The sequence below is a fragment of the Oryx dammah genome, unplaced genomic scaffold, assembly GCF_014754425.2.
Source record: "Oryx dammah isolate SB20612 unplaced genomic scaffold, SCBI_Odam_1.1 HiC_scaffold_13, whole genome shotgun sequence".
NCBI lineage: Eukaryota > Metazoa > Chordata > Mammalia > Artiodactyla > Bovidae > Oryx > Oryx dammah.
In genome coordinates this window covers 20,126,442-20,147,577 of record NW_024070197.1, presented here as the reverse complement: position 1 = coordinate 20,147,577, position 21,136 = coordinate 20,126,442, and the positions used below count along the sequence as shown (strand labels likewise).

The 21,136-nt window shown below is 52.0% G+C and overlaps 1 protein-coding gene across 1 annotated transcript in view; it reads left to right on the top strand.

The window, feature by feature from the left end:
• Positions 1–16,698, top strand: part of GPI (glucose-6-phosphate isomerase) — a 30,141-nt gene extending 13,443 nt beyond the window's left edge. The window contains exons 8-18 of the mRNA XM_040253125.1: positions 111–155; positions 1,519–1,572; positions 11,803–11,863; positions 12,288–12,331; positions 12,446–12,598; positions 13,422–13,551; positions 13,705–13,781; positions 15,601–15,729; positions 15,938–16,013; positions 16,106–16,172; positions 16,290–16,698. Coding sequence (XP_040109059.1) covers positions 111–155; positions 1,519–1,572; positions 11,803–11,863; positions 12,288–12,331; positions 12,446–12,598; positions 13,422–13,551; positions 13,705–13,781; positions 15,601–15,729; positions 15,938–16,013; positions 16,106–16,172; positions 16,290–16,422 — 969 coding nt within the window. The 3' untranslated portion in view covers positions 16,423–16,698. The remainder of the gene's footprint in view (positions 1–110; positions 156–1,518; positions 1,573–11,802; positions 11,864–12,287; positions 12,332–12,445; positions 12,599–13,421; positions 13,552–13,704; positions 13,782–15,600; positions 15,730–15,937; positions 16,014–16,105; positions 16,173–16,289) is intronic.
• The last annotated feature ends 4,438 nt before the right edge of the window (positions 16,699–21,136 follow it).

Below are 21,136 nucleotides of genomic sequence, written 5' to 3'. Positions count from 1 at the left end.
GGGGCGGTGGGCCCCACCCAGGGCCTGGGTTTCTCCAAAGGCAGGAGGGTCACTGTCCCTGGGGGCGGTCCCCAGGGTGAGTGTGGTCTAACTTGGCTTATCTCTTGCAGCCTTCTGCAGTCGCGAAACACTTTGTTGCCCTGTCTACCAACACTGTAAGTGCCCACAGGGGTTCCTGTACCACCACTCTGGGTTAGGGCCCCGGCCAGGTCAGGGTCATAGCCTTTCCAGGTAAATGAGCTGACATGTGTTGACAGCATCAGGGATCTTGGCTCAGCCAAGACAGATTGCTTGCCTATGGGGGATGTGAGTTGCAAGCCATGCTTGCCACTTCTGCAAGGCAGACGAACTGCTGCTGCTCCATGAGGGGCTTGCAGTCCGTGGGATCACATTAACCCCACCCGTTTCCCGGGGCCTGACTGATAACCACAGCATTCCACACGTGTGACCTCCCTTGGCCTCTGCCACTGGCCTCCCCCAAGACAAGATGTGCCAGGTATGGGTCGGGGGTGGTTGTTCAGTCGCCAGGTCATGTCCAACTCTTGTGACCCCATGGACTGCAGCATGCCAGGCTTATTTCTCACATAAGGACGTTACTTAAGCCCAGTGAAGGGATGTGAGTTTGCCCAGTGATTGTATGAGTCAGTGATGTAAGGATTAGAACGTGGTTACCCATGTGCTAGCTCCTCCTGGCCCCAGGTTGTGTAAGGTAGGGTTGGGGGCAGGCCTGTGGGGGTTGGGGCTTTGCTCCGGGAATCAAAAGGAAGGCAAACCTGGTTGAACACTGGCTGTGTGGTGGGCCTTGTGTTGGGCGGTCTGAGCTGGAAGCACACCCAGGTTTTCTGGACTCCCACTCCTTCCATGCCACCCCCACCCATGCCTCCAGTGCTGACCTGCCTGTGAGAGGAGACAGAAGGACATCTTAGGGCTGGCCAACAACAGCACAACTGTCCACCTCCTGCAGGTAGAGCTGGTCAGTAGGCCGTCTCCTGTGGGGTCTAGGGAGGGGGCTGTTGACCCTGTCTGTGTAGAGGACAGAATAAGATTGGTCATCCCCTGAAGGCTTTCTGGGGTTCAGTTGCCTTCCCAGCATCAGAAGGGCTGGGCAGGTGTCCAGGTTGTCTGTTCCCTGGCCTGGGGGGTGGCCCCTGCCTGTGCTCGGGTTCCAGCCCGGGGCCCGATTTCCCAGATGTCCCGGGGATTGGGTCTGGGCGGTGGCTCTTGCAGAGCAGTGTGGGGGAGGGCCTCGCAGTGAGTGTGCAGCTCCCCTTCAGCAGGAGGGCTTGCCCAGTACCAGGCCACCGATGTGCTGGGTGTGAGCTGACCGGACATCTGACTCTGGGGTGGGCGTCTCCTGGTGCTGCCCTGGGCTCACAGGCGGCTCCAGCCCCGCCCCAGTGAGGGCTCTGTGGAAGGTGTGCTGCTCCTGAAGCTTGGACAGCATGACTCCTCATGCCTGCAGGTTCTCGTGTAGCTAATCCCGGCTTCTTCCTTCTCTCTCCCTTTGTCCCTTTTTAGGCCAAAGTGAAGGAGTTTGGAATTGATCCTCAAAACATGTTCGAGTTCTGGGATGTAAGTAATGGCATTTGCCTGTGGTGGGTGAATTATGTCCTTTACTAAGTCAAGCCACAGATGAGGGGCCCGTGGAGTCAGGTCAACGTTTATTGAGCACCTGCTGTATGCTTGTCTTTGGGACAGGCCAGGAGGCCCTCAGGGAGCAGGAGCAGCTTCGCTTAGTCAGGATATGGCCCCCCTCCCACCGAGGGGGGCTTTCAGGGCCAGGGTGACACCCCCCTGGGTGCCTGCAGTAGCACCCACAGTGGGGTAACCGGAGCCACCCCCATCCCCCTCGGTGAGCTGAGGTTGTGAGTTATTCTCAGTGATGACCTTTCTCTGAACCACAGCCGCAATCTGTAAAGGCCAAGGGGCAGGGCAAGGCAGGAGTGTGACTGGGCAGGCCTGGAAAGGAGCTGCAGGGGCAGCTGGAGGTGGCAGAGAGGAGGTGCCAGGCCTGGGGCTGGGTGGGCCCCCGCTGGGCAGCTTGCAGAGCCAGCACTGCTGAGGGGCAGAGCTGTGGGCCAGTCTAGCCACAGTGGTCCCACAGGCTCATCTCTGCTGAAGCCACCGTGGGTGCCAAGCAGCGAGCCGGAGTTGTCCCTGCGGCTGGCCTGAGTCCAGCCGTGGTGTAGGAAAGGCTCTGGCCGCAGAATGCAGGCAGGCTTGGGATGCAGGGATGCAGTGCAGCAAGAGGTGTGGGTGCAGTGGGTGTGGCTCTAACACGTGACCTTGGCAGGTGTACCTAAGAGAGCATCCTCTAATCGAGGGATTTTCCCTTGGGGCTGACTCCAAGCCTTTATTCCGTAAACTCTGCTGAGTGGCAGCATCTGAAGATGTAACCTCCTTTGAAAGCTGTAAAGGCCTTGGAGTCTGGGAGAGAATTTAGCCTTTGTGCCCTAAGGCATCTCTTGTGTGTAATGAGTTAACTTCTTTCCAGAATGGGACTAGTTATGTACCATCCTTGGAAGAACTGAGAAGAGTCACTCAGATCCTTGTCTGCGTCGCATGGCTCAGATGAGGAGCCCCAGTCGAGAGAGACTGTGCAGCTGCTAACAAATGCATGCATGCCTGATACAGGAAGGGGCGCCATCCTCCTGCATGCATGCCTGATACAGGAAGGGGCGTCATCCTCCTCCCTGGGATCTCAAGCTTGAGCAGGTGGTGGTCAGGGCTGTGCGGAGGCTCCTGTGAGCCAAGGAGCCTGGCAGAGCGGGGCTGTGTCCTAGCCTGGGTTTTCACTGCCTGTAACCACCCAGTCTGAAGAAATGAGTTGAAGTGTGGCTTAAGCAGACCTGGGTCTCCCAGGTAAGGCCTAGGAACACGAACATGGAGCTGGGACTGGCTAGTGAGGTCCAGGTGCCTGGAGTGGGCACAGTGGAGGCCTCTGGGCCAGGCCAGGCATACCTAGAGGGACCTGCTTGTATATTGCTGCATTGAGAAGGTGACATCTGAGGAGCCAGGAACAGGTGAAGTTTCTGGACCTAGGGTCTCTCATTTGAGAGAGAATCATCAGAATAGATACAGGGATATTGTGCTGCCGCGAGGTAAGATCAGAAGAGTCCAGTCAGGCATAGGCATGTGTAAGTGGTGAGGCCTGCTCATCTGTGTCCAGGGGACGCAGCCACGGTCCAGGGTCCATGGGGCGTCCTTGTGTGTCGGGCTTAGGCAGAGGTGAGGTGGTAAACCGGGGGGTCTGTCAGGGCTCAGCCAGAGTCAGCACATATTGGGGAGCTCATTTTGGCTGTTGATGTCCGAAGAGGAGCCAGGACAGGTCCAGGTGATGCCTGAAGAGGAGCCAGAACAGGTGCAGGTGATGTCTGAAGAGGCAGCCCCAGGATGGGTAAAAGTATAGGGGAGATTCTGGAGGAATTCAGATGTTTATTCTGTCGAGTGGTGTCTGAGGAGCCAAAATTACGGACAGGTACTTAGACCTGGATCTGTGAGTTCAGAATGGGTGTATACAGTGGGATCTCTCTGACTGGCTCTGAAGAGTGAGCCTCAGGTACTGGATGGCTGATCACTCAAGCGAGGCTGTTAGAATTCAGATGAGACGAACATGGAAAAGTCCCCCGAGGCAGGTCAGCCTCCGTGTTCTCAGCATGCTGACCCAGTGAGATAGGCAGAGCTCAGGGTGTTGTCGAGCCAGCCCCCTGGGGTCCCATGACCAGGATGTGTCAGTGGCACTGGGGTCTGGCTGGCGTAGGGTTTGAGGTGCCCAGATGAGGGAGTGGCAGGAATGTACCTGGTTATCAAAGGTAAGGACTGGGGAGTTGGGGCAGGTGAAGACAGGTGAACTGCTGAAGAGCTGCGTCACTAAGATGTGGTGTGAGAGGCTAATGGTAGACTAAGGTCTTTAGGAGTGCCAGAGGCACAAGCCACTCAGACCCTGTTTGGCACCAGTGGGCTCTCACCAGGTATCCCTCAGGCCACGGCAAGCAGCCAAGAATCTGTCAGGTCTCCAGGAAAAGTCTGTTCAGGTTAGGTTTGTACTGCGGGGTCTGCTAGGAGTCATCTGTAAAGTTACATCTGTTTGAGGTCTCAGAAGCTGGAATCAGACGAGGTGTGTATAACTCGGTGTCTTGGGGAGACCTGAGGAACTGAGATTAGACAACATCTGGGCAGAAGCGGATTGATCAGATAAGGACACTGGAGCCAAAGATAGTTAGAGACAGAGCTGGGTCTGACAAGTGGGCTTAGAAATCCACGATTGGGTCCAGGTCAGAACTGTGTCCTCAGTTGTTGTCCGAGCAGTTCTGGTGACGCTCAGGGCAATGGCCCAGGGGCTCCTGGGAAAAGATTGAAAAACTGGAGTCGGGCAAAGAGATGGAGCACTGCGTCCGTCCATCTGGAAGGTTCAGGGATTTTGTCTGTCTCAGGTGCACAGAGCAGGTATGTCAGGTAAGGTTGGAGGAGTTGAGGCGAAAGACAGGTTTGTACTCCTGGTTCCTGAACAGGTGAGGTCTGAGTTGTTGAGGTTAGTCCCTGGTTTGTACTCTGAATCTGAGGAGCTGAGGTTCAGTGCAGGTAGACAGAACTGAGTTTTTCAGTTAAGTCTGTAAGCCAGAGGCAAGCTGAAGTAGGCTGAAAAGCCACGTTTGGGTTAATTAAATTCTGTCCCATAGTTGAGGTCAGGAACAAGTAGGTAGTTCTGTCAAGTGAGGCCTCAGGAGCCGGAGTTAGGCTTATCTAGAAAGAACCGGATTTCTTAGATGATCTCTGAGAATATAAAGTGAATACAGGTGGATAGAGAGAGGGTCTCAGGTGAGATCTCAAGAGCTGGGATTGGGCCCAGATGAACAGAGCTGGATCTCCCAGTTAAGGTCAAGATAGGTAGGTAGAACTGCTTCTCGGCAGATGTCATGATGATGAGTTGTGCCCAGATGCAGGTATGTGGAATTGAGTTTCTTAGGTAAGATCTATGGAGTCTGCATAGGGGACAGGTTTTATTCTTGGGTCTCACAGGGGGAGTTAAGCACAGGTGAGTAGAATAGAGTTTGTCAGGTAAAGTCTGGAACAAGTTCAGGAAATTGGGTCTGTCCAGTGAAATCTCAAAAGTCACAGGTAAGTCCAGGAAAGAACCAAATGTCTTAGATGACCTTCGGCGAGCTGAACTGGGGCAGAGCTAGCCTGTCAGGAGCAACCTCAGGAGCCAGGATCAAGCACAGGTAGCCAGAGGTGGCTTACCATGTGCAGTTGAAAGACCCAAGGTCATGCACAGGTAGGTAGAGGCGAGGTTGTCCAGCTGCAGGCTCAGGAACCAGGGTCAGTCTCAGGTCAGTAGAACTGACTGGTCACACGTTAAGAAGAACCAGAGTTAAACACAGGTAAGCAGAGCTGGTCCACTAGGTACAGTGTGTGAGGTGCCAGAGTCATTAACAAGTAGACAGAATTGGTCTGCTGGGCATGGCCTGAGGATCTGGGTCATATACAGGTAGGCCAAGCTAGTTTGCCAGATATGGACTGAAGGTCCAGGGGAATTTACAGGTAGGCAGAACTGTTCTGTTGGGTATGGTCTGAGGACTCAGAGTTGAGCACAGGTAAGTAGAGCTGGTCTGCTAGGTACAGTACAAGGAGCCAGGGTCATGTACAGGTGGGCAGAACTGGTTCATTGGGTATGATCTGAGGACCCAGGGTCAACTACAGGTAGGCAGAGCTGGTCCGTAATGTATGGTCTGAGGACCCAGGGTCATGTGCAGGTAGGCAGAGCTATCTGCTCAGTATGGTTTGGGGACGGAAGTCAAGCACAGGTAGGGAAAGCCTGTGCTAGGTACACTGTAAGAAGCCAGGGTCAGGTACAGGTAGGCAGAACTGTTCCATTGGGTACGGTCTCAGGACCTGGAATCAAGCACAGGTAGGCAGAAGGTCTCAGGAGATCGAGTCGTGCACAGGTAAGCAGAGCTGGTTTGCACAAGGAGCCAGGGTCAAGAACAGGTAGGTAGATGTGGTCTAGGTATGGTCTGAAGGTCCAGGGTCGTGAACAAGTAGGCAGGTAGGGTATGGTTAGGTATGGTCCAGTGATCCAGGGCCAAGCACAGGTAGGTAGAACTCGTCTACTAAGTATAGTCCAAGGATTAAGAGTCAAGCACAGGTAAGAGTGAGCACAGGTGCAGCCTGAGGAGCCAGGGTTGAGAACAGGTGATAGAGGTGGCCCACACGGTGCCGCCTGAGGCGCCAGGGACATACAGGTAGGCACAGCCTGGTCTGTTTGGCATGGTCTGAGGATCCAGGGTTGAGCACAGGTAGGCAGAGTTGGTCTGTCAGGTATGGTCTGAGAGTCCAGAATTGTGTACAGGTAAGCAGAGCTGGTCCGTCAAGTGCAGTCTAAGGATCCAGGGTCAGGTACAGGTAGGCAGAACTGTCTGCTAGATACGGTCTGAGGACTCAAGCAGAGGTAGGCAGAGTTGGCCCCCACGGTGTATCATAAGGAGCCAGGTCAAGGGCACAGGTAAGCAGAGCTGGTCCACCAGGTACAGCACAAGGACTCAGGGTCTTGTACAGGTAGGCGGAACTGGTCTGTCAGGTATGGCAGAGGTGTCTGGTTAGATATGGTCTGAGGAGCCTGGGTCAGAGGCAGGTAGGCAAAGCTGTTCTGCTAGGTACAGCATGAGAAGCTGGTGTCATGTACAGGTAGGCAGAACTGTTGCGCTGGGTATGGTCTGAGGACCCAGAATCAAGCACAGGTAGGCAGAGCTAATCCACTAGGTAAGATCTGAGGAGATAGAGTCACTTGCGGGTAAGCTGAGCTGGTTTGCACAAGGAGCCAGGGTCAAGTACAGGTAGATAGAGCTGGCCCACTTGGTACAGCCTCGGAACCCAGGGTCATGTACAGGTAGGCAAAGCTGGTCTATAAGATGTGGTCTGAGGAGCCAGGGTCATGGTCAGGTGGGTAGAACTGGTCTGCTAGGTATGGTCTGAGGAGCCAGGGTTAAGCCCAGGTAAGCAGAGCTGGTCCACTTGGTAGCACAAGGAGCCAGGGTCGTGTCCAGGTGGGTGGAACTGGTTCATAATGTATGGTCTGAGGAGCCAGGGTCAAGCACAGGTAGGCAAAGCTAGGCTGATCTGAAGGTCCGGGTTGTATCCAGGTAGGCAGGACTGGTCCGTTAGGTATAGCACATGAATCCAGGGTCATGTACATCCTGGTGCCCTAGATATGATCTGACGATCCAGGGTCATGTACAGGTAGGCAGAGCTGGCCCAGCAAGTGTGTTCTGAGGAGCCTGGGTCAGAGGCAGGTAGGCAAATCTGGTTTGGTAGGTATGGCAAAAGGAGCCAGGGTCAAGTACAGGTAGGTAGAGGTGGCTCACTAGGTGCGGACTCAGGGTTTTGTACAGGTAGGCAGAGCTGGTCTGTAAGACGTGGTCTGATGAACCAGGGTCAAGTACAGGGAAGCCTATCTGGTCTTCCAAGTGCAATCTGAGGACGCAGGGTCAAGTATAGGTAGGCAAGGCTCATCTGCCAGGTGTAGACTGGGTCCAGGGTAATGTTCGTGTAGGCTGAGGTAGTCTACTAAGTATGGTCTGAGGAGACAGGGTCACATTCAGGTAGGCAGAATTGTTGTCGGTATGACCTGAGGACTCAGAGTTAAACCCAGGTAAGCAGAACTGGTTCACAGGGCACAGCACGAGGGGCCAGGGTCACATACAGGTGGGTAGAGTCTGTCAGGTACGGTCTGAAGGTCCAGGGTTATGTACAGGTAGGCAGAGCTAGTCCATGATGTACTGCACATGAAGCCAGGGTCGTGTACAGGTAGGCAGAGCTGATCCCCTAGGCATGATCGGAGGATCCAGGGTCGTGTACAGGTAGGCAGAGCTGATCCCCTAGGCATGATCGGAGGATCCAGGGTCATGTACAGGTAGGCAGAGCTGATTCCCTAGGCATGATCGGAGGATCCAGGGTCATGTACAGGTAGGCAGAGCTGGCCCAGCAAGTGTGTTCTGAGGAGCCCAGGTCAGAGGCACGAAGGCAAAGCTGGTCTGCCAAGTGTAGTCTTGAGAAGGCCTAAGGATCAGGGTCACGTGGGCAGAGGTATATAAACATGATCATGCTGTTTTTGCCCCCAGGGTCCAGGTACAAGTTGGCATCCCTGGACTTGTTAGATGAAATGAGTGGGGCAAGATCTAGCCCAGAAATATATAATTGGTGTGACTGGTAAGGCCTGAAAAGGTGACTCAAACACAGGTGGGACCCTCAGTGGTAGGATCAGGCTTGGACACAGATCGGTAGATGTGACTCTCTCAGGTGTTGGATTCAGGCAGAGGTATATACCCCTGGTCTTTTGGTGATGGCTGAAGGACCAAGGTTAAGCCTGGATTGGTAGAGTGACTTCTAGTCAGGCATTGGGGTCTTCTGCAGGTTGGTGGAACTCTGGGGTCGTAGGTGATCTGGGGGCTCTTAGTTGGACATGAGTAGGTGGAGGTGACTCTCTCAAGCAAGGACTTTGGGGTCAGACATATGTATGCTTGGGTTTTGCAGGTGAAATCTTTGGAGCATGATTCTGACCCAGGTCATAGAGGTTAGGCCTGGGGTTAATCACAAGTAGGTAGAACCACGGCTCTTAGGGGGGGCCTGCTGAGCACAGATATGCAGAGATGTTTGTGTCTGATGAGGTCTGAGACTCCCTGCTGAGGTTTTGACGCCCAGGTGAAGCAGGGACTGATACAGCATTGGATCTCTTGCCGAGATTCCTTGAGAAGGTGCGAGGAGTCTGGAGCTGGGCTCAAGGAGGTGGCTTGGGTCTGCTGGTTGAGATGTAAGAGGTCAGAGTTAGGCACAGACAGGTATGTGAAGCCTGGTTCATGAGCTGAACTGTCTGGAACCTGTCTCTGACAGGTGTATAACCTTGTGGTATGAGGTACTGGAGTCAGACATAGGTAGGCAGAGTTAACTTCACAGGTGAAGCCATTGTATCACTGCCCAGGATTTCTATGTGGACCTGGCTTTGTCAGTGAGTCCATGGATCAGGGTCACATGGGCAGAAGTATATAAACATGATCTTAGGTGGGTATTTGCCCCCAGGGTTCAGGTACAAGTTGGCATCCCTGGACTTGTTAGATGAAATGAATGGGGCAAGATCTAGCCTAGAAATACATAATTGGTGTGATTGGTAAGGCCTGAGAAGGTGACTCAGACACAGGTGGGACCCTCAGTGGTAGGATCGATCAGGACGCTTAAGTGGCTAGCGTGGACTGTCATCGAGGGAAAGCCGGAGTGATCGTAGGTATGTGTACTTAGGTCTGCCTGGGGAGGTCTGTGGAGCCCTTGGGTTCAGGTAGGAGAGGCAGAATATGCTGAGCCACGTCAGCCACCTGTCCTTAGCACCCTGGTCCAGTGTGATGGGCAGTGTTGTGGAGGCCAGGGGATCTGTAACCAGTCTGGGGTGTAGTCTGTCGCATTGGGGTCTGGTTGGCAGGGTCTGAACTAACCAAGTATGGAAAGAGACTGGATTATACCTGGTTGGAGAAGGTGAGGTCTGAGGCTAGTGAGGCTCAGAACTTAGAACTGACTGAGGTGCTATATCTTTAAGGTGTGTTCTGAACTCACTGCAGGTAAAGGTGAGGTCTAGTGATCTGTGTCTGCAGCTTGAGGTTTCAGAGGCTCAAGTCAGATACTGGCTTTGCTGGGGTCTTCCCAAAAGTCAGGTCTGAGACCCTGCCCTGAGCCAAGGTCAGCAGCCTGGAATCTCAGTCTGAGCCCTGGCCGTCTGTTAAGTCCAGTTGCTGGGTTTGAGTCTATTGGATGAGATCTGAGAGCCTCTGTCAGGCATAGTGTGGTCTGTGGGACTGACACTGTTGGGTCAGGTTCCCCCAAACCCAGACCCTTTCTAAGTAAAGAACCCCATCATATTCCTCTTTATTACCCAAGCCAGAAACGTCTGATCCTCTCACTCTTGATCCTCTCATTCTTCCAGTTCATCCTGTTTAATTGAACTTCCTGAATCAGTGCTCTGCATCCGCACCACCCCCATCCAGGGTAACATCACTCTGGACGACCACTGCGGCTCCCGTGCGGTTTCCTGCTTCCCTTCTCACTTCACCTACAGACTTGGTCTCCGTCCTTGCCTCTCAGCTTCTGCCCACCAGTTTATCACTCCTTCGTTCATCTTCAACATTGTGCTACCTGTTTTCCTGCCACCTGTTTTCCTGCCCAGCCTTTCTCATTGGGCTTTCAGGAGAGAATTAAATCCTAATGCCCCAAGGCAGCCATTGGATATAATGAATTAGCATCTCTCTTTTGCATCTGGAAGGATGCTAGCCTTGGACCAACCTTGGGAGTATGGAGAAACTAAGTCCCATTCTTCACATCCAGGCTGAAGCACCTTCAGAGTCCTTTTATTATTGGTTTCAGTATTGTATTCCTGTCTTCTAAGCACTTTATCTCATTTTCACACTTATTGGCGTGGTTGTTTCATTTACATCTTTCACCCCCATGGATTGTTGGCCTTGCCTATGCTAGGAACTTGATGGGTACTCCATAAATAGTTGTTAGGAAGATGTGATTGGCGCTCTGAGGATTCCAGTGGTACAAAGTGGAATATGCAGTGTGGCATGGGAGGACACAGTGTGGATGGTAGGTCTCGGTCTGTCTTGGGCTGAGGCTGATCGGTCAAGCCCAGGTATGAGCTACTGGGCCTGTCAGTGTCCCAGGAAGCAGGGCTGGCACAGGTGGAAGGAGCTGTGTCTGTCAGTACAGCCTGGGAGTCGGGGAGGGGCTCAGGTACAAGGCACTGGATCTCCTGTCGGAAGAGGCAAGGCCAGACCCAGGTATGAGGCCTTGGGTCTGAGGAGCAGGGGCCACAGCCAGGTAGGAGGTGCTGGGTTTTTCGTTGTTCAGGGTAGCATGGGCACAGGTAGAAGGTGCTGGGTCTGTTAGTGTTTACAGAGGCTGGGTACAGGTGTGAGTCCCTGGTTCTGTTGATGTCCTAGGAAGCATGACCAGACACAGGTATAGGATTCTGATCTGTCAGTGTCCAAGGAGGTGGGCTCGGCACTGGATCTGCTGGTGTCTGAGGAGGCCGGACCTGGCTCAGCTATGAGGCCCTGGGTCTGTCGGTGTCTGAGGAGGCTGGACCTGTGCAGGTATGAGGCCCGGGTCTGTCGGTGTCTGAGGAGCCTGGACCTGTGCAGGTATGAGGCCCGGGTCTGTCGGTGTCTGAGGAGCCTGGACCTGTGCAGGTATGAGGCCCGGGTCTGTCGGTGTCTGAGGAGCCTGGACCTGTGCAGGTATGAGGCCCGGGTCTGTCGGTGTCTGAGGAGGCTGGACCTGTGCAGGTATGAGGCTTTGGGTCTGTTGTATCTGAGGAGGCTGGACCTGTGCAGGTATGAGGCCCGGGTCTGTTGGTGTCTGGTGAGGCTGGACCTGTGCAGGTATGAGGCCCGGGTCTGTCAGTGTCTGAGGAGGCTGGACCTGTGCAGGTATGAGGCCTGGGTCTGTCAGTGTCTGAGGAGGCTGGAGCTGGTTCAGGTATGAGGCCCAGGTCTTTCGGTGTCTCGGGAGGCTGGACCAGCCATGGTAAGGTCTCGGGCCGAGTCTGTGGCTCTGGTCAGTCCATGTGTAGTTAGTGCTGTTGATCAGCCCAACAACTGCCAGCACCTGGCTTGTTGTCTTGCTTCTCAGAGGTGGGTTGGGCCAGGCCCTCGGAGCTGCACTTGTAGAAGAGCATGGCTCTCGGGGACAAGTTCCCTGGCAGGAGGTGGGGGGGGCGGGGTGTGCCAACCCCTCCTCAGTGCCTTTTCCTGTCTCTTCTAGTGGGTGGGAGGTCGCTACTCGCTGTGGTCAGCCATCGGACTCTCCATTGCCCTGCACATAGGTGAGTGTGTATGTTTTTTGTCTCTTGTCTCGGGAGATGCTGCTGCAGTCTGAGGTAGGGGTGGGGGCTCATGTCCCCAGATGCCCTCCTGCTCCCTCAGGCTGCTGGCCTCTCTGCCCTTGATGGGACCCTTTCTCTCAGGTCAGATGGGAAAGGCCGTGTGACCCTTGGGATTTGCAGGTTGGCCTTTCTCCCTGCCCCTCACAGCTGTGGTCTGGCTCATTCCCCATGCCAGGTAGAGTTATAGTTGCCTTTGAGCTCAGGACTGACTCTGATTTGAGAGACTTTCCACAGGCCCTCGTCCTCCCAGATCCTGTTGCTTCTGGCTCCCCCTCCAGCCTTCCCCTGGTTCTAGAAGAAGCTGTGTCCATGGCCTGGAGCACAGGGCATGATCATTTCTGGTGATGCTGGTTTTGTGTTGCAGGATTTGACAACTTCGAGCAGCTGCTCTCAGGGGCTCACTGGATGGTAAGTGCTGAGGCCCGAGTTCTTTGGCAGGCGCCGGCCAGAGACATGTGGGTTGGTGCAGCTCCCTCCCCCTCGGCAGCTGCTCAGCCCCTGTCCGCCCTGTTCTCCTTGCAGGACCAGCACTTCCGCACAACGCCCCTGGAGAAGAACGCCCCCGTGCTGCTGGCTCTGCTAGGCATATGGTACATCAACTGCTTTGGGTGTGAGACGCACGCCATGCTGCCCTATGACCAGTACCTGCACCGCTTTGCTGCCTACTTCCAGCAGGTACCAGCTGCCAAGCCAGGCCTTGGGTCAGGGGCTCCCTGAGCCCAGGTTACTTCTCCTCCTAGGGCCTTTTCCCCTGTTAGCCTCAGGCGTGTCCAAGGCCCACCTGTGCTCCCCTCTCATGGTGAATCTCCGTAACCATGTCAGTCAAGTTGGGCTACCATGGGAGGGGCAGGACTGGCTGGCATGGCGTCGTGCTGGTCAGGCTCTGGCATGGCTCAGGGCATATGCCTCAACCGGGTCACTTCTTTCTTGGACATCACCTGTTAGGCTGGGGCCACAGCCTGGGATCCCCATAGTTTGCACTGCCTTTGTCTCCCTCCAGAAAAGCAAGTTTACACCCAGTCTGTGGTGCCTCTTTGGGCTCCTCACAGCCCTCTGCCCCTGGAATCTCCACAGCCCCCTTGAAGCAGCAGATTCTGTGACTGGAGGAGGCACTGAGGCCCCCCAAGACCAGAGTCTGGTTGGGGTGATGGCCCTCAAATGCAGTACAGCCTGGACCCCAGCCTGCCTTAAGAAATCACTTAAAGATTTTGTGACCAGTTTCTGCTCTTAGGAAGTTTCTGCTCTCTGTACTGCCATACCTGCCTTCCCCTGGTCATGGGTCCTCCCTGGACCTCCATTCCTACCTTCCCTTGGTCATGGGTCAAAGGCAAAAAGCTTGTGACCTCTGCCCTCCCAGGTGAGGACGTAAAAGGATCATGCCTGTGGATATCTTATGGGGCAGGGCAGGCATGCCTGGTGCATCCCAGGCAGGTTTTGGGGATGGTGTGTGAAGAGCAAGACTTGCAGATCGAGGGCTGGGTTTCTGGCCCTGTTCCAGGGTGACATGGAGTCCAATGGGAAGTACATCACCAAGTCCGGCATCCGTGTGAACCACCAGACGGGCCCCATTGTGTGGGGGGAGCCAGGGACCAATGGCCAGCACGCCTTCTACCAGCTCATCCACCAAGGTAGGGCCCGTCTGGCCAGCGCAGGAGTGCTACTGGGGATGGGGAGGGCCTGCCGGCAGAGCCCCCTCCATCAGATGAGGGCTCCCCTGGAGACCATATGGGTGGCTCCCATGGCGGGGGTAGGTATCTGAGTGACCACCATACCCTTCACAGGTACCAAGATGATACCCTGCGACTTCCTCATCCCGGTCCAGAGCCAGCACCCCATAAGGAATGGTTTGCATCACAAGGTAAAAACACTCTTCCCGACCCTCTTCAGCTGTCTCAGGTTCACACCACACTCAGACCTCTTAAGACTGATGCGTTAGTCAGCAGTGACTAGTTTTCTGTTCCTGTCACCACAAGCTTTGTGGCTAAAAACAACACTCATTCATTGTCTTGGTTTCTTTGGGCCCCAGTCCATCACGCTTGCTGGGTCTCTGCTCAGGGTCTCAGGCTGAAGTCAGGGTGTCCGCAGGGCTATGTTCCTTTTTGGAGGCTCTCGAGGGCAGCCTTTTCCTCATTCATTCAGATTGTTGGCAGAATCCATTTCCCTATCAGTTCATTCGCTAAGTCGTGTCCCATTCTTTGTGACCCCATGGACTGTAGCATACCAGGCTTCCCTGTCCCTCAACAACTCCCGGAGCTTGCTCAAACTCATGTCCATCAAGTCAGTGATGCCATCCAACCATCTCATCCTCTGTCATCCCCTTCTCCTGCATTCAATCTTTGCCAGCATCATGGTCTTTTCCAAGAAGTCAGTTCTTCCTATCAGGTCACCAAAGTATGAGTTTCAGCTTTAGCATCAGTCCTTCCAATGAATATTCAGGATTTATTTCCTGTAAGATTGACTGGTTTGATCTCCTTGCAGAAGCATCAGTTCTTCGGTGCTCAGCCTTCTTCACAGTCCAACTCTCACATCCATACATGACTACTGGAAAAACCATAGCTTTGACTAGATGGACCTTTGTCAGCAAAGTAATGTCTCTGCTTTTTAATATGCTATCTAGGTTGGTCATAGCTTTTCTTCCAAGGAGTGAGCGTCTTTTAATTTCATGGCTGCAGTCACTATCTGCAGTGATTTTGGAGCCCCCCAAAATAAAATCCTGTTTCCACAGTTTCCCCATCTATTTGCCATGAAGTGATGGGACGAGATGCCATGATCTTTGTTTTTGGAATGTTGAGTTTTACCATTTCCCTATGGTTGTAGGACCAAGGTCCGGTTTCTTTGCTGACAGCTGGGAGCCATGCTCAACTTCTAGAAACCCTTTTGGCTCTTGGTCTCAGAACCAGCAGGGGTGGGCTGAGTCCGTCTGATGCTTCAATTCTGTCCTGCCTCTTCAGTTGCATGTCTCTGGATGACTCACTTGCTTTCCCCTTCTGTTATTTTTAAGGGCCATGTGATTACATTGGGCCCACCCAGATAATCTCCTTATCTTAAGGTCTGTAACCTTAGCTCCAAATCCCTCTCTCTACCAAATCCCTTTTGCCATGCTGTGTACCTAGGCATTAACAGCAGGGGGCAAAGATCAGGGATTCAAGATCTTGTCTGCCACAGCAGCAAGGGGAAAACCACCCTACTCCGGACGTGACAGGAGTCCTTGAAGAGGACTGCTCCTGCTTTATCTCGGGTGTGCAGAGTAGCACAGGTTACTGTGGGCACAAGCTTTGGACTCGGTGTCCTGGGTTTGAATTCTGATTCTTCCCCTCTGTCCCTCTGGCTGGGATTCAGTTTTGTTGACTTGAAGAAACTGAGGCTCAGCTAGAAAAGAGAGATGATGCCTCTGCCCCTCGTGGTTTTAGAAGATAGATAGTGGTAAAGTTCTTAAAAGGGCCCTCAGCAGGTATTACATAGTCCTTGAAGGGTACTTACTGTCGTTACCTAGTTTCTGGTGTCCTTGGATGTGCTCTCTTGTCCCCGCTTGTTCCAGATAAGCTCTAGAGTCAGAGGCAGTCAGGCTGCCCCCAGCTGTTGAGACTAACCCTGACTGGGCAGTGCCAGGCAGTCTCATCTGTCTGCCTGAAGCTCACACGGGGCTTCACGATGGTACTTGATGTCTCTCTCGTCAGATCCTCCTGGCCAACTTCTTGGCCCAGACTGAGGCCCTGATGAGGGGGAAGTCGACAGAGGAGGCCCGGAAGGAGCTGCAGGCTGCTGGAAGGAGTCCAGAGGACTTCGAGAAGCTGTTGCCCCACAAGGTCAGTGCTGCTCTTGGAGTGGGGTGGCATCCTGGAGTCGGAAGGATAAAGTTGTGTGGCCGTGGCCGGGGAGCAGGGTCCTGTCCTGCACAGTAGGGGGTGCTGTCCCCACGGACCTGCCCACCCCAGCCTTGGGCAGGGTGTGCTTCCCTTCTGAAGAGCTGGGGACCACGACTAACTGGGGGATATTCGTGGGTGTTTTCTGAAGGTCTTTGAAGGAAATCGCCCGACCAACTCAATAGTGTTCACCAAACTCACACCATTCATTCTTGGAGCCTTGATTGGTGAGTAAGCGGGGAAGGTCTCAGCTTGGGGTAGGTCTGAGTGGGCTGGGGGAACCCTGACATGCTTCCCTCCACATATACCCCCTCCACAGCCATGTATGAGCACAAGATCTTCGTTCAGGGCATCATCTGGGACATCAACAGCTTTGACCAGTGGGGGTGAGTTGCTGGCTCGAGGGGAGGGTAGGGAATGCCTACCCAAGGTGAGTTGGCTTGTGGATTTGACTAGTAATGCTGGAAGCTTCCTCATACCCTTCTTTCTCCTGTCCCTGGCAGAGTGGAGCTGGGAAAGCAGCTGGCTAAGAAAATTGAACCTGAGCTTGATGGCAGCAGCCCAGTGACTTCTCACGATTCTTCTACCAATGGGCTGATCAACTTTATCAAGCAGGAGCGCGAGGCCAGAAGCTAATAAACTTGTGCCCAGCAGCAGTCCCTGTTGTGACTAGTCCTTCTTGTCTGCCTGCCCAGAGTCTGCACTGCACGGTCCTGCCCAGAGCACCCTCTGGTTTTGGGCTTGGACCACGAGCCCTTTGGGGGAAGCTGATCTGGAATTGCCACCCCTGCCCTCTCAGTGTCCACACCTTTTCTGTTCTACAATTGGCTGAAGTGTTTCAGTGTAACTGATTTTTCTGATCTGTGTTTATTGTTCTTGTACCAGGAAGAAAAATAAAGATGTCACAAAGGAGGTCATGGGCTTAGCCTCTTTGTCATGAGATGGGCTCTCTGCAGAAGTCAAGGTGCCCAGTAGGAAGAGTGGTTGCCTTGACTGAGGCGTGACTGTAATTGGTGAGCAGATCCACATTGGAAGATGGTCCCTTGAGAAGAGAGTGGGTGCAGCGGAGCACTGTCCATGTCTCGAGGGCAGCTTGGCCTCTGCAACTGGATCTCTTCTCCATCTTCTTACACTGCTCACCTCTGTGGCTTTGAAAGGGACTGTATCCTTCCATGTGCTGAATGGTTTTTAAAACCACAGTGAGATTTTGTCTCTTTTGGGTGGATTCCTGGCCCAGATGAAGAGTGACTGATAACTTCTGGCCAGGTGCTCAGGTAATTCTTTCCTTTTATAAGGTAGATATTGAAAAAAAAGGAATTTTGAACAGACTGCTCTTTTATCTTCTATTTAAGGTACTTCTATTCAAGATTAAATAATACTTCTGGCCAACTTAGCTGAAAAGGAATTTCATTTAAAGAATTGATGGGACTTTCCATGTCGTCCAGTGGTTAAAAATCTGCCTGCCAGTGCAGGAGACATGGGTTCAGTCCCTGGTCCAGGAAGATTCCACATGCCATGGGGCAACTAAGCCCATGCACCACAACTACTGAGTCTAAATTCTAGAGCCCAGGAGCCACAACTACTGAGCCTGAGCACCCTAGAGCCTGTGCCCAACAGCAGAAACCACCTAAATAAGAAGCCTGTGCATCACTAAAGAGTAGCCCCAGCTCACTGCAACTAGAGAAAGACTTGGAGTGGCAATGAAGATCCAGCAGAGCCAAAAATGAAGTGAAGTGCAAGTCGCTCAGTCATGTCTGACATTTTGTGACCCCATGGACTATACAGTCCATGGAATTCTCCAGGCCAGAATACTGGAGTGAGTAGCCTTTCCCTTCTTCCAGGGGATCTTTCCAACCCAGGGGTTGAACCCAGGTGCCTGCATCGCAGGCAGATTCTTCACCAGCTGAGCCACAAGGGAAGCCCAAAACAAGTAAGATTTTTAAAAACATGATGAGCAGAACTGATGGGCAGGCTAGAGACTGAGCTTTCCAGACCTACACCCTAGTCCATGACACAGAATGATCTCAACCAGGAAAACTACTGCCCCTCATAAGGCCCTGCTGCCCTCGACCCTGTCATCAGGGTGGCCTTGACCCCATCTTCTGGGCTGCCTGCATTTGAGTTGTCCTGTGAAGAGTTGACTCATTGGAAAAGACTTATGCTGGGAGGAATTGGGGACAGGAGAGAAGGGGATGACAGAGGATGAGATGGCTGGATGGCATCACCGACTCGATGGACGTGAGTTTGAGTGAATTTCGAGAATTGATGATGGACAGGGAGGCCTGGCGTGCTGTGATTCACGGGGTCACAGAGTCGGACATGACTGAGTGACTGAACTGAACTGGCTTGGTCATATTCCTTCCTCAAAACAGGGAAAAGTCAGGACTTGTATAAAAAGAAGACAAACTGCACCCATGAAAGGAAGGAATACCCTGATTGTAGAGTGACCATATAGGTGCAAATGTCCACCTAAAGTAATAGGTGGACACTTCTAATCTTTCCTATTGGTGAAGTGAGATTCTTTTTTTATTCCCAGAGTGAATATCCACTTCTCTCCCCACTTTTGCAGAAGTGATAGAGGCTCTTCAACACTCAAGCTCTGTTGAAACCCCTGCTGACCCACCTCCTTTCTTAATACAGCTGATGAAAAGTGAGCTATATTCCCAGCAAAGGCACTTCTATTACAAAAGAGCAAACACACACAAAAAACTTGCAGAGAGGAATATTCTGGTGGCAGACCGTCTCAGGCTGACTTGGTTTCACACAAAGGATCTTGTAGCAGTGAGACCCCTGAGTTCTGGGCCAGCTGCCAAGTCTCATGTCAGGAGGAAGAGGACCTGGAAACCACCAACTGGGCACATGTCCCTCGGCCCTACCTTGTTTTGCTCGTCACTGCCACTGTCATCACTTAACAGCGTCCACTTACTCTGTGGCTGCCAGTTGTTCCAAGTGTTGAATAGTATGTGAGTTCTCCAGAGGAGCAGAGCCAGTAGGATATGTCTGTATATTTCCATATAGGTGAATGAGGAGATTTCTTATGGGAGGAGGCTTACACGATTATTGAGGCTGAGAAATCCCACAGTATACTGTCTACAAGCTGGAAACTCAGGAAAGCCAGGGGCATAATTCAGTTTGACCCTGAAGGCATGAAAACGAAGAGGCTGCTGATGTTAAGGTTCAGAGTCTGAAGGCTTGAGAGCCAGGAGCTCTGACGTACAAGGGCAGAAGAAGATGGTTGTCCTGCTCTCCTCCATCGTCTTGTTCTCTTTGAGCTTTCAGTAGATTGGAGAATGCCCATTCACATTATAGTGGGCAGATCTTTATTCAGTCTACCAATTCAAGTAGACTGTTCTCTTCTGAAGCACCTTCACAGACAATCAGAGAAGATATGTTTTTACCAGCTATCTGGGCATTCTTTAGCCCGGTTAAGTTGACATGTAAAATTAACCATCACAAACAGCTCTTTGGGTGAGACTGAAGCAGTGTTCAACATCTTCATTCTGTATTTCCTCAAATACCAACTGTATCATCATTTGATGATTTCTGTGAGTTTGTCAGGAGGCCCAAACCCTACAAAATCATGAGTTAAGTCAGACACTTCCAAGTCTCACACATGCAAGGACTCTTCCCAAGGACTTCACAATAATGCCAGTGTCAAATTGCTTTTAAATTGCTTCTGGAATTCTGGAATGCAGTAGTAATTCACATATTAAAAATTCCTCTTACGTAATAAACCTTCATGCTGTGATCACATGTTGATGGAGAGGCTGTAATAGGTAGTGTTATGATATAATCAGATGACGGAGAGAGCTCAGTAACTGGCAACCATCAACTTTCAACTTAATTACAAAAAGTTTACCTTTTCCAGAATGTGGCCTTTTGCTGGAGGAGATCTTGCTATGTTAGCAAGAATAAGAAGATGTAAAAAAATTTTTTTGGGGGGGGGCATGTGGGATCTTAGTTCCCTAAACTGGGATTGGACTCGTGCCTCCTGCAGTGGGAGCACAGAGTCTTAACCACTGGACCACCAGAGAAATCCCCAGGAAGAATTTTGAAGTTTGTTTCTTATTGCAGTAATTTAGAAATGTATCCTGGGAAATATTTAGCTAAAATAACAAGTATCTACCAAGTCATCCAACCATTTTGGATAGACATGATGAGAACAGCAAGATTGGACTTCATAGTATCTGTAAAGCCATCAGATTGGCAGTAATAAACCAGGAGTAAACCAGGTTTCAGCTCCAAGTGCTCGCTGGGGCTGGAGTCAAACAAAAGGAGGCACCTGTGTCTTTTTTATTTTTTTACACACCATGGTACAAAGCCTGAAATAGTACTTCTGCAACATGCTTTTTTTAAGTCCAATTTATTGAGGTGTGATTTACATATAGTAAAATTCATCTTCCTTTGAGGTGTACAGTTCTGACAATTCTATCCAGTCATGTAGCCAGCACAAGTGAGATCTATAGCATTTTCATCACCCCAAGTTCTGGCACCCTTTTGTGGTCAATCTCTGCCCCCTAAACCCAAACTCTGGCAAGCATCGATTTGACTACAAAGTTACCTTTTCCAGAATATGGCCTTTTGTATCTAGCTTCTTTCACTTAGCATTACCTTTTTAAAATTCCCCTGGGTGCGCCACAGGCATCTTAAAATTTTTATTACGGAAAAACTCGAACATATAAAATTCAAATAGCATAACAGACCACCCTGTGCCTCACACCAAATTCGAACAATTATCAACCCAGGGTCAATTTTATTTCATCTACGACCCCTCCATCACGTACCAACCCCCAGATATATCATTTCACCTACAGTATAGGCATTTCAATGTGTCTAAAAAATGTGGGCTTCCCTGGTGGCTCAGATGATAAAGAATCTGCCTGCAATGCAGGAGACCAGGCTTTGATCCCTGGTCAGGAAGATCCCCTGGAGAAGGAAATGGCAACCCACTGCAATATTCTTGCCTGGAGAGTTCCATGGACAGAGGAGCCTGGTGGGCTACAGTTCATGGGTCACGAAGAGACACGACTGAACGACTAATACTTTCTACATTTTTTCTCTAAAAATTTAGGACTCTCTCTTTTTTTTCTTTTTTTTCCGGGGGTGGGGTGGGGGGTTGTTAAGGAAAATGCTATCCCCCCAATTTGGGGGGGAGGCTGCCCCTTGGGCAAGTGGAATCTACCAGGGATCAAACCCCGCCCACTACATTGGAAGCTCGGAGTCAGAGCCACCAGACCGCCAGGATTTTAGATAAAACTTCTAGGCAAGATACCTCACAGTAGACGGTACCTATTTCCTTTCGTGGCGCATTACCAGGGGAAAAAATCATCTGGGATCCAGGATATTGAAC